The sequence below is a fragment of the Eleutherodactylus coqui genome, chromosome 4 (assembly GCF_035609145.1).
Source record: "Eleutherodactylus coqui strain aEleCoq1 chromosome 4, aEleCoq1.hap1, whole genome shotgun sequence".
Taxonomy (NCBI): Eukaryota; Metazoa; Chordata; class Amphibia; order Anura; family Eleutherodactylidae; genus Eleutherodactylus; species Eleutherodactylus coqui.
Window position 1 is genome coordinate 36,163,907 of NC_089840.1, and position 10,814 is coordinate 36,174,720.

At 45.0% G+C, this 10,814-nt stretch overlaps 1 protein-coding gene across 1 annotated transcript; it reads left to right on the top strand.

The window, feature by feature from the left end:
- Nucleotides 1–397: 397 nt before the first annotated feature.
- Nucleotides 398–5,940, top strand: LOC136624582 (3 beta-hydroxysteroid dehydrogenase/Delta 5-->4-isomerase-like). The gene is made up of 3 exons (XM_066598543.1): nucleotides 398–557; nucleotides 3,248–3,412; nucleotides 5,132–5,940. Exons 1-3 carry the CDS (start codon nucleotides 398–400, stop codon nucleotides 5,938–5,940), a joined length of 1,134 nt encoding a protein of 377 aa, XP_066454640.1.
- Nucleotides 5,941–10,814: the final 4,874 nt, after the last annotated feature.

Genomic DNA, 10,814 nt, shown 5'->3' on the forward strand with positions numbered 1-10,814 from the left:
AGAAGCAGCTGACTGCAACTCCAGGACTTTACTGGGGGAAGATTCAGATTTAAAGAGGGATTGCCCTTTAAATACTGGAAACACAACTTTCGCTCTGAGGGCTGAAATAGTTATTGCATTAATTAATGCACCCTTAATATTTGTTTCTTGCTGGTCCAGATAGCTGGATCTGTATGCAGGGAGGTGGGGGTGTCCCACAGCCAAGGATTCTGTGTGCAGCGAGAACCTGACCTTCAGCTTAAATGGGGGTGGGCAAGTAAGGGGAGACTGGCATATACGTCTGCACATCTCTCATGTTTGTTGTAGTGTGGTTTGGTCCAGCGTTGAGATTCGTCCCCATCCATGTCCTCGTCCATACTCCTCTGACTTCTGACAACCCTGGAGATCTGCAATCACCATGAGCGGCACGTTGGCCGGGGTCTCCTGCCTGGTGACAGGGGCTAGCGGGTTTGTAGGACACCGAATTGTGCAGATGTTACTGGAAGAAGAAGAAGATCTGGCAGAACTCCGAGCCATGGATAAGACCCTGAGCAGCCAACTCCTCCAGACCTGTGACCGTAAGTCTCAACTTATGTAGAACGGGGGAATAAAGGGGATCTCTGCTGCTGCTTCTGGCCAGGGTTTTGATAAGGTCTCTTAAAGGGGTATTCCCATATGAAGCATTTATGACATAATGCACAACATCTTATGAGGAGAATAAGAATTCCTTCACCTGTAAGACATGGCTGGGCTTGTGTGCTTTCTTCATTGACATCTAAAGCGCTGCTCCACTTCTCATGGTGGGTGGAGTCCCAGAGGTGGAGAAGCCATAAATGCTACAGATGAGAATACACCTATATAATGCCTCTACACACCTGCTAATAAAGAGATCTAACGAGCCTGGATCCTTTATTACAGCCAGAGGTAATGGTCCTTTAACCCCATAAAGACTAGAGTGTTTCACTCTTAAAGGACCAGACACTTTTAAGCGATCTTATGCATTTTTTTCCATGGACCACCAAAATAATTTTTGTTGCCTTTTTTTTTTTACATAGGGCTATTTTTTTTTTTGCTTTATTAGAGGTAGTATATACAAAAAGTTAATTTAAAAAATATTTTATTTAAAAAAATGTTTATTAATAAAATTAGTAGATTAATGTTAAAATAAAGTACAAGAATGCGTCTCCCCTTTTTCTTTCGGGCGTTTATATATATCACGCATATACTCTTGGATTACAGAGTGACTATGCCGATCGTTTAGGTTGGCTTAGATATATATTTTTTAGATATATTTGTATTTTAGGCTTTAATTTTTTTACTTATTTTTCTAACTTTTTTTAACATTTATGTCCCCGATGACCTTTGGGAAACATTAACAATGTCTTTTTTTTTAATTTTGCATTTTTCCACTGTAACAGGGGCATCCATAGGAGCAACACCCACAGGTGCCCCAGTTACAAGGGGGAAACATCTCCTTATAGTAAAATAGTCACTGGCAGAGCTGATTTGGGTCTGCTCTATATCAGGCTGCAGGGAGCGTTCACAGCCGGGCCCTACAGAGCTTCTATAATATGTATACCACTACTATTCTATAACTTAGTTAAAAAAAAAAGCCTTACAAGGGTGTCTTGTCCTGAAGGGAGTAGGTGATTATTTAATGTGGACTGGAAGCGCCTGTATCGGGACCCTCTGATCTCAGCTGTTTAACTCTTTCATTGACATAATCAATAGTGACCGTAGCATGACTGAAAGGCACTATAAATGCAGTATATAGAGGTATTAGAACAACATATACTCCCATCCAGACAGCGTCTCTTTCAGGGAAGGACTTGCACATTTCAGCAAGACAGTGCTAAACCACATACTGCACCCATCACAACAGCATGGCTTCCCAGAAGAAGAGTCCAGGGGCTGAACGGGCCGCCTGCAGTCCGGACCTATCACCAATAGAAAACATTGGGCACATTATAAAAAAGAAATATACGACTAAGAAGACCCCGGACTGATGAGCAGCTGGAATCCTACGTATCAAAGGGAAATGACAGCATTCCAGGCGTATCAATTCAAGAGATATGGTTTTTATTCCTCCATAGACGCCACGTTTCGACCCACTTGGGGTCTTTGTCAAGCTTGACAAAGTGGGTTGAAACGTCGTGTCTATGGAGGAATAAAAATCATCTCTTGAATTGATATGCCTGGAATGCTGTCATTTCCCTTTGATACGTAGACAGTTACAGAAGTCGTGGCTCAAACTTTGAATTTGGATGCACATTCAGCGGCCTAAAGGCCTCTATAGGAACCTTGAAGTGTGCTGCGAATCTTCTGCATTGGACTACAGCTGGAATCCTACATCAGACAAGAATGGGACAACATTCCTCTCTGCAATTGGTCTCCACACTTCCCAGATGCTTACAGACTGTTGTAAAAAGAGGAGGGGATGCTACACAGTAGTAGACATGGCCCAGGCCAACTTTTTTGAGATATGTTGCTGCCATCAATTTCAAAATTAGTTACTTTTTTCTAATGGAATGGAAAAATGTCTCACTTTCACCTTCTGTTCTATGTTCTGTTTTGAATAAAATATGGCTACATGAGATTTCCGAATCATTGCAGTATTATTTTCTTTACATTTATTTACATTTTTGGGGAATTAGGGTTGTAACTAAAAAACACAAAACTACAATCAACATGATTATTAAGTATAAAATAACATTTGTAATGCTTTTGTTACATGAATACAAAAAAACATACACGTATTAGGTATCTCGGCTATGTATCTTCACAAAAAGATATACAGTATGTATCCTAGTGCATATGTATGAAACACTTTACGCCCAAATTCTGGCACCAGCACGAGTGCCAAAATTCCAACTTTTTGGGGATCTACATTGGCCACACTATTCTAAATGGGTGGGGCCTGGCGCTGGGGGTGAGACTACTCAGGTTGCTCAATTTACTCTAATTAATGCTGAAAATTGGTGTGAATTATAGCTGAATTCTGAACCACCATTTCTGATATCGTTTGTTAATATCTTTGCATAACTTAACAGTAATAAACGTGTTGTTTTGAAAAATTGAAAATCTTATAAAGAATTATAGCTGAAACTTACTGCAGCTTGCACCTCTTAATACGTATTTCACACTTGCCTAATCACGTAATTTACTTAGACCAGTGTATGATGCTAGTCTAAGTAGATATGCCCCAATATGTATAAAGAACACTCCATTGTTGCACACACTCAAATCCTGTGTATTGTGCATTTATCAGGGTTCCAGAGTAAGATCCAGGTGAAGGTTCTAGAAGGAGATATCCGGGATGAGGAATTCCTACTCAAATCCTGCCAGGGAGTGGACCTGGTCATACACACTGCGGCCATCATAGATACCACGGGCCGCATCAGCCAGGAGACCCTGATGTCCATCAACCTGCACGGTGAGACCAGAACAGATGCCCATACTGAAAAAAAAAAATAATATATATATATAGATAGATATATATTTCCATTGGGTATGCTGACTAGAGATGAGCGAGTATACTCGCTAAAAGCAATTGCTCGAGCGAGCATTTCCCTTAGCGAGTACCTGCCTGCTCGAGGCAAAAGATTCGGGTGCCGGCGGCGGGCAGGGAGCTGCGGGGGAGAGCGGGGCGGAACGGAGGGGAGATCTCTCTCTCCCTCCCCCCCGCTCCCTCCTGCTGATTGCCGCTACTCACCGCTCCCCTGCGCCGGCACCCGAACCCTTTGTCTCGAGCAGGCAGGTACTCGCTAAGGGCAATGCTCGCTCGAGCAATTGCCTTTAGCGAGTATACTCGCTCATCTCTAGTGCTGACCTATTTTATTCTTTTTTGTACTAATATTGTGAAGTTTTGTCTGCCTTCACCTGGTCGTGCACACCTGCCGCCCACTTACCTTCTGTCCCTCCTACTGGAGCATATGAATGGTATCCCACCTTCCCTGGTTTTATTTGTTGGCTTAGTCCCATGAGAGGAGCATTCTGAGAGGTAAGAACCCAAGTTTTTCAGGTTGAGATTTACCACCTGGTTTTAGCGTTAGGACCCATCTGAGAGCTTGGTCACCTGGACGTTGGTATTGATTATGGGAATGTATACCTCTGATAGTAAATTTATTTTGCGTGCTGTTGCCATTTTTGGTTTCTGCTTCTATATACTGAAAATATACTCGAGGGAGATGTGGGGAGCTGAAGCTGCAGGGAACTGAGATGATGGAGAGGACACTGCTGAGTACAGCACTATTCTACACTAAGGAAATTCCAATCACTCCTCTTACCATCACTACTGGTCTTACTAAAATGGCAGAGTGGGCGTCTGCCTCCGGGTTCCTGAGCAATATCCCTCCACAGCATGCTATGAAAAAATGATTCTTCATGCACGGCTTCCGTTTGCGGATGAAAAATCGCAGCATGCTCTATTTTCCTGCGGCTCCCGTGAGGGAAAGCAGGATTTAAAAAAAGAAAACCCCGTACTGCACATGTCTGACAGCGAGCCATGCAGACCATCCGCAGTACTGAGAAGCTGGAAGAAGACAGGTCTGCGTGGACGCCGGCAGAGAAAACGACAGGTACGCAGGGTCACCCGCCATGGTCAGGGATGGATTCCATGCGGGATTCCGCAACTGGAATCCGCACCTGCCATGTGCATGACGCCTGAGCTTCTTCTCCTATGCTCATTGTTGCCTCCTGCTGGGTAAGAGGTGTCAAAACGATCCTATACAAGTACAATAATACTACCCCCTATGTAGAAAAATAAAACTACTATAATACTGTCTCCTATGTACAAGAATATAACTATTATAATACTGCCTCCTATTTACAAGTCTATTACTACTATAACACTGCCCCCTATGTACAAGAATATAACTAGTATAATACGGCCCTCTATGTACAAGAATGTAACTACTATTATACTGCCCCCTATGTACAAGAATATAACTACTATAATACTACTTTCCATGTACAATGTGGGTGGGCAAACCCTTGTGATTCCAGTACAACCATTTTAAATTGGGAAGGATGAACCAATTCTCTGCCTCTCCCCATGTAAGTTGGACCCCCCCCCATGAAATGTGATCTTGCCTCATGTGTTGATAATGTTCCTTGTAGTAGTGTCTTTCATCTTTTTTCTCTCAACTTTAAGGTACTGAGCTGCTCTTGAAATCTTGTGTCCAGAACAATGTGCCGTACTTTATCTACACCAGCAGTATGGAGGTCATGGGGCCTAATACTAATGGGGACCCCATTGTAAATGGACATGAGGATCTGGTGTATGAAAGTAAATTGGGCTTCTTCTATGGAGAAAGTAAGAAACAGGCGGAGCTGGCCGTCCTGCAGGCCAGTGGTCGGGAACTCCACAATGGAGGGTTCCTGGTGACCTGCTCACTTCGGCCTACCTACATCTTTGGAGAAGGGTCTCAGTTTCTCCAACTTCATCTTGACCAAGCTATCCAGAATGGTGGAGTCTTCCACCGAATCTCCAAGAAAGAAGCATTGGCCAATCCAGTCTATGTGGGGAATGTGGCGTGGGCTCATATCATGGCAGCTCGAGCAATAAAAGAGCCAGACACTGCCAAGAAGATGTCAGGAAACTTTTACTACATCTGTGATGACACACCCCACATGAGCTACTCTGACCTGAACCACGCTCTGGGCAGAGACCTGGGCTTGGAGGTGGAGGGCAAGTTGGCTATGCCCTACCCGCTGCTCTACTTTGTGGCCTCCATGATGGAGTTGGTCAGCTTCCTGCTCCGTCCTTTCCTCAGGTTTGTGCCACCACTCACCAGGCACCTGCTGATCCTGCTGAACACCACCTTCACCTTCTCCTACAAGAAAGCCCACAGTGATATGGGATACAAGCCGCGCTACAGCTGGGAGGAGGCCAGGAGGCTAACCTCCACTTGGATAGCCTCCATACTGCCCCAACGTAAGGAGGAACTCAAAAACAAGTAGATAGAGAAAGAATGAGCAGCCGGAGTTGTTCCTTCTAGGTGGGAATACAAATCCAGGTGCAACCTAGAAGGTCATACTGGTGCTTGTAGATGAGTAGCCTCTAGTTACCTCCTGCAATGGTAAAACCCCTTATAATAAAAATATTCCCAGAAAATCTACAGCTTTGAGTCGTCTTTTTTGTCTTTATCTATACGTGTCCTGAGCTCAGTGACAGCCTTTGGGGGTATACTTGGTTTCATCAAGCAGAGATCTTGAAAATCGCAAGGAATTGCTACAAAATGTATATTGGAAAATTGTGGAACTCTTCATTATACCAATGATAATAGAAGATGATTCTCTCACTCAGAAACCCAAACATTCCTCAATAACTTTGTAATTCCTGTCTGGTTCTTTATGACCATAGACCTGGATCAAGATAGGAACACATTTTTGAAAACTGTCTAAAACAAAAACTGCCCTTGTTGCCTATAACAACCAATCACAGAGCAGCTTTTATTTTTCAAGAGCACAATGAGAAATGAAAGCTGCGCTTTGATTGGTTGCTCTGGACAACAAAGACAGTTTTTGTTTTAGACAGTTTCATAAATCTCTCCTTATGTTCGTGGATATGCGAATGTTCTATTTTTTCAATGGATGCGGAATAACGTGGATTGTCCGCGCGAGTGATGAACGCAGATTCCGCAATTGAAATACGGTCATGTGAGACGGACCTAATTTATATAATGTCAAAGGGCATTTTGGAATTAGTATAGTGAAGAAATTGTAGCGATAATCTATCTCTGAGCTCTTTATGTGTAACTGTAACTGGCACAAAGGGAACAACACTGGTGTGTGGGAGCTCAAAGGGTGCATCATTACTGCGGGAACTATTATTACTGCTTGGGTTGAACGATTATTGCATGGGGCAACAAGGTGAGCAATATTAATGTCTGGGGCACTGTTGAATGAAATGTCCGTACAGGTTAGGAAAAGGCAGGACAGGTTGCTAGAAAAGTGAGGCGTTTGTGGCTGGAAGAAGTCTTCATGGAGGTCTGGAGCAGATGGAGAAGAAAAGCAAAAGTGAGTGACTCATCAGAGAGGACATCATCTACGGTCTCCAGAATGCCTGTGTTGAACCGTTTTAGAGGTATCATTTATTAAAAGTATGAATGCATGTTTAGACTTTTTATGCAAATGGGAAGATGGAGCAATACCTCTGCAGTGAGACCTATGTTTGACTTTTTAGACAAGTCTTGTAACAATGACTGGGAATTGTAAGCCAAAGCCAAAAACCATACACAGACAGCTGTTTTGGGGTGATTGCCCCTCATCAATACCTTTCCTGACCCACGTCTATAGACCTCTCACTAGCCAAGCCAGAAACTTACTGACACTGATGAAGAGCAATCACTCCGAAACAGCTGTCTGTGGATGGTTTCTGGCTTTGGCTTACAATTCCCAGTCATTGTTACAAGACTTGTCTAAAAAGTCTAATATTGACTTGCAGGAATGCCTTCCCATAGGTGGTGCTGCAGAGGTATTGTTCCATTTTTCCATTTGCATATTTCCCAAAGAAGCGTGGATGGTCCTATAAGTCTCCTCACACACCTTCTAAGTCCGTGGTAACGAAGCTATGGCATGCGTGCCAGGGAGGGCATGCAGAGCCCTCTGTGTTGGCACGCACGCCGACGGCTGCTCATCACGATAGTGATTACTGTCTGGGGTGCTGTGGCTCCCCGGATGGTAATCACGCAGCGGCACTGCTAGTGGCACTGATCCCGGCGTACACTCTGACAGCAGTGTGTGCACCCGGGATCCTCCTCTCCTGACCTCTCCTCCTTAGTTCTCCAGGACAGAAGAAGGAAGGAGACGTTCCAGGCGCACACACTGATGTCAGTGTGTGCACCCGGCATCAGCGCCGAGAAGAGGAGGAGCAGCGCTGACTACAAGTAGGAGGTAAGGGTATGGGTTGGGGGGTTAATATTACTACTGGCGCTACTGAGGGGATTAATATTACTACTGGGGTTACTAAGGGGGTTAATATTACTACTGGGGCTACTGAGGGGGTTAATATTACTACTGGGGCTACTGTGGGGGTTAATATTACTACTACTGAATCTACTGTGGGAGACACTAGTACTACTGAGGACACTGTGGAGGGGGTCACTGTTACTACTGAGGCCAATATAGGGAACACTATTACCCCTGGGGCCACTGTGGGGGACACTATTACTACTGAAGCCATTGTGGAGTTCACTATTACAGACGAGGACGACGTATATCGGCTCGGCGTGAAAACCGAGCCGATATACGTTCGTGTGAATGCAGCCTCAGGTTGTGCTGCTGGAGTCTGTTGTCCTACAGGGTTCCAGGAGCACAACTTCACAGGTGAGGGATAGTTTAGCTGGCTGCGTGTGGTTTGCTCTTGCCAGCCAATCCCCAGGGTCTGTGCTTATATATAAATACAGGCATCTTTCAGTGTCTGTTTGGTGTCCAGGGTGAGCAGTCATGTTTCCTTCTGTGTGACTTGTGTCCTGTTACCTTTGTGTGCAGCTTGCTGTGTGACTTGTGTCCTGTTACCTTGGTGTTGCAGCTTGCTGTGTGAACTGTGTCCTGCGCTGCTGGATCATGTGTCTCGTTAGAGTAGGGACCATGAGACACGAGGACCCTTGATCGCTGGGCTCGCGGTTTAAGTGACTTAGCCAATTCATGAACTAATCCCTCATATTTCAGCTATTCCATCTGTTTTAGCGTGCGGGGATGTTTGGCGAGTGTGTTGGCTGTTTGTCCTAGGTTATGTCTATCCGTGAGTCCAGTCTGCAGTTCTCTGTCCTGCTTGGTGTTTCTGCCAGTACGTCCAGTTCGTTTTCAGTCCCTTGGTCCTAACCCGTGCTTTTGGGTCATGTTCGTATGGGCCCGGTGCCTATTAGCCCACACGAACGTAACAATGGGTTATTTCTGACATACTTGGTCATTCTCCACCTTTATGGTACAAAATATTCTTTATCCCCCTCCCATACAGCATCTTCCCGGTTTTTCTTTTTGCCTCAGCTGATCAAATTGCAACATGGTGAAGTGCCTGTGATGCCTCATGTCCACGGGCGGATCGGATTCCACATGCGGGAGCAGAAATTCAAATTTGCCCGTGGACGTTGGGCCTTACTGGATCAATAGGGCCGGCATCCTACTTCCATCTGCTTTCATGAAGAGATAATATATCTTCCTTCTCAAACTATGCAGCCCAGGAGGGAACACAGTGATAGTGTGTGATTGAGTGACCTAGGGTTAGAGATAAGCAGACCAGCAAGCTGACCCTCCCACAGGCAAGAACAGCTGCAGCTTCCAACAAACAGAAAACTAACTTAAGGTCCCTTTACATGAGACGCTTAAGTACTCGAAAGCCGCCCCACAGACTATCGCTCCTGTGCTTTCAGAAAATGGAGGCAGAGTGGCCTGAGACCTCGTCCGGTCACCCGCCTCCAGTCACTGACTGCACCCTCACTGTGGATGACCCGTTGATTGAATGGGCACTGTATAATTCCTCCTTCACACAAACGTATGCGTTTAACGGTCGCTCGCATGTGCCGTTAAATCGTATGAATGAAAAAAGTTGGGTATTCATGCACATTTTGATGTTGGCCTTACTGTCAGATTTCTCACCGCTGATGCTGAGATCCCCACCAATCCCAAGAATCGGGTGCTGGCGTCGCTTCTTCCACCTGCAGTTACGTCACATTGAACGGGGCAATGACTGAGGGAGCCAATGGAAAGGCAAGAAGAAGCGTTTTTTTTTTTTTTTAAACCCATTATGTCTCCCTGGCATTCTTTCCACTCCACTCCACTCAGAATACCCGTATAAGGGCTGGCAGGTCACCCTCACGGTGGGATGGGCAACAGCCAACAATCACTTTAGTGCAACACAACTCTGCTGGGACCTCAGACGCACCGCCTGATCCCCACCTGATAGAGGGCCACTCAGAATTTATTGTGCCACTGTTGAAAAAAAATCTTTCCAAAGGGGAGGTGTCAGTCCTCACTGTAATTCCAGAATTCTATTCATGTACCTGCAAGATCAGGATGAACAAAGCAACAGACCACATTACTTCTAAAAACAGCGCCATACCTGTCCATGTCTGATATTACAGCTCTGCTCCGCTGATTGAATGGGGCTGAGGTGCAGAACTAGACACAAGCGGACACTGTTTTGGGAAGGAAGACACCATGGTTTTCTCATCCTAGGGAAGCCCTATAAGGCCGATGTCACGCAAATGTATTTACGCAGCATGTTGTGCGCAAAACGCAGTGAACAGAAACAATTGATTTCAGCAGCTTCGCTCGTATGAGCGTGTTTTGCGCACATATTTTGTTCATGCAAGAAAAATTGCGTCTTGCAGTATTTTCCTGCACGAAAATAGTACATATCGAACTAATTAACTTAATTACCCGTTTCAATGAACAGGAGCGCCGTTGCATGTTTTTTTGCCCACAGATGTAAACGATTTGCGGAAACATGCACATGTGCGCACAAATACGCAACACCCATTGTGCAAACATGCATCAGAAATGCACGCGTAAATGCTCTTCCGCCCGTGTGACACCGGCGCGAGACAAGGGGTGTCTGTAAAGAGCTATTCGTTTTTATTTAGGCAGGTTAACTGCTTCATGCAGCTCCTGATGTTACTGGATCATAAAAGCAGAAAAGTGAATGCAGCTCTGGCTGTGACTAGAGTATAATGTATGTAACAGTAGAATAGTGAATGCAGCTGGAACATAAAATATCACATCAGAATTGGGACTGTAGATTTGAACATGACTGGAGATGAATAAATTATGTAGCATCGTAAATGCAGCTCTGGATGCAACTGGATCATAAAGCAGGAGCAGTTCCGGCAGCT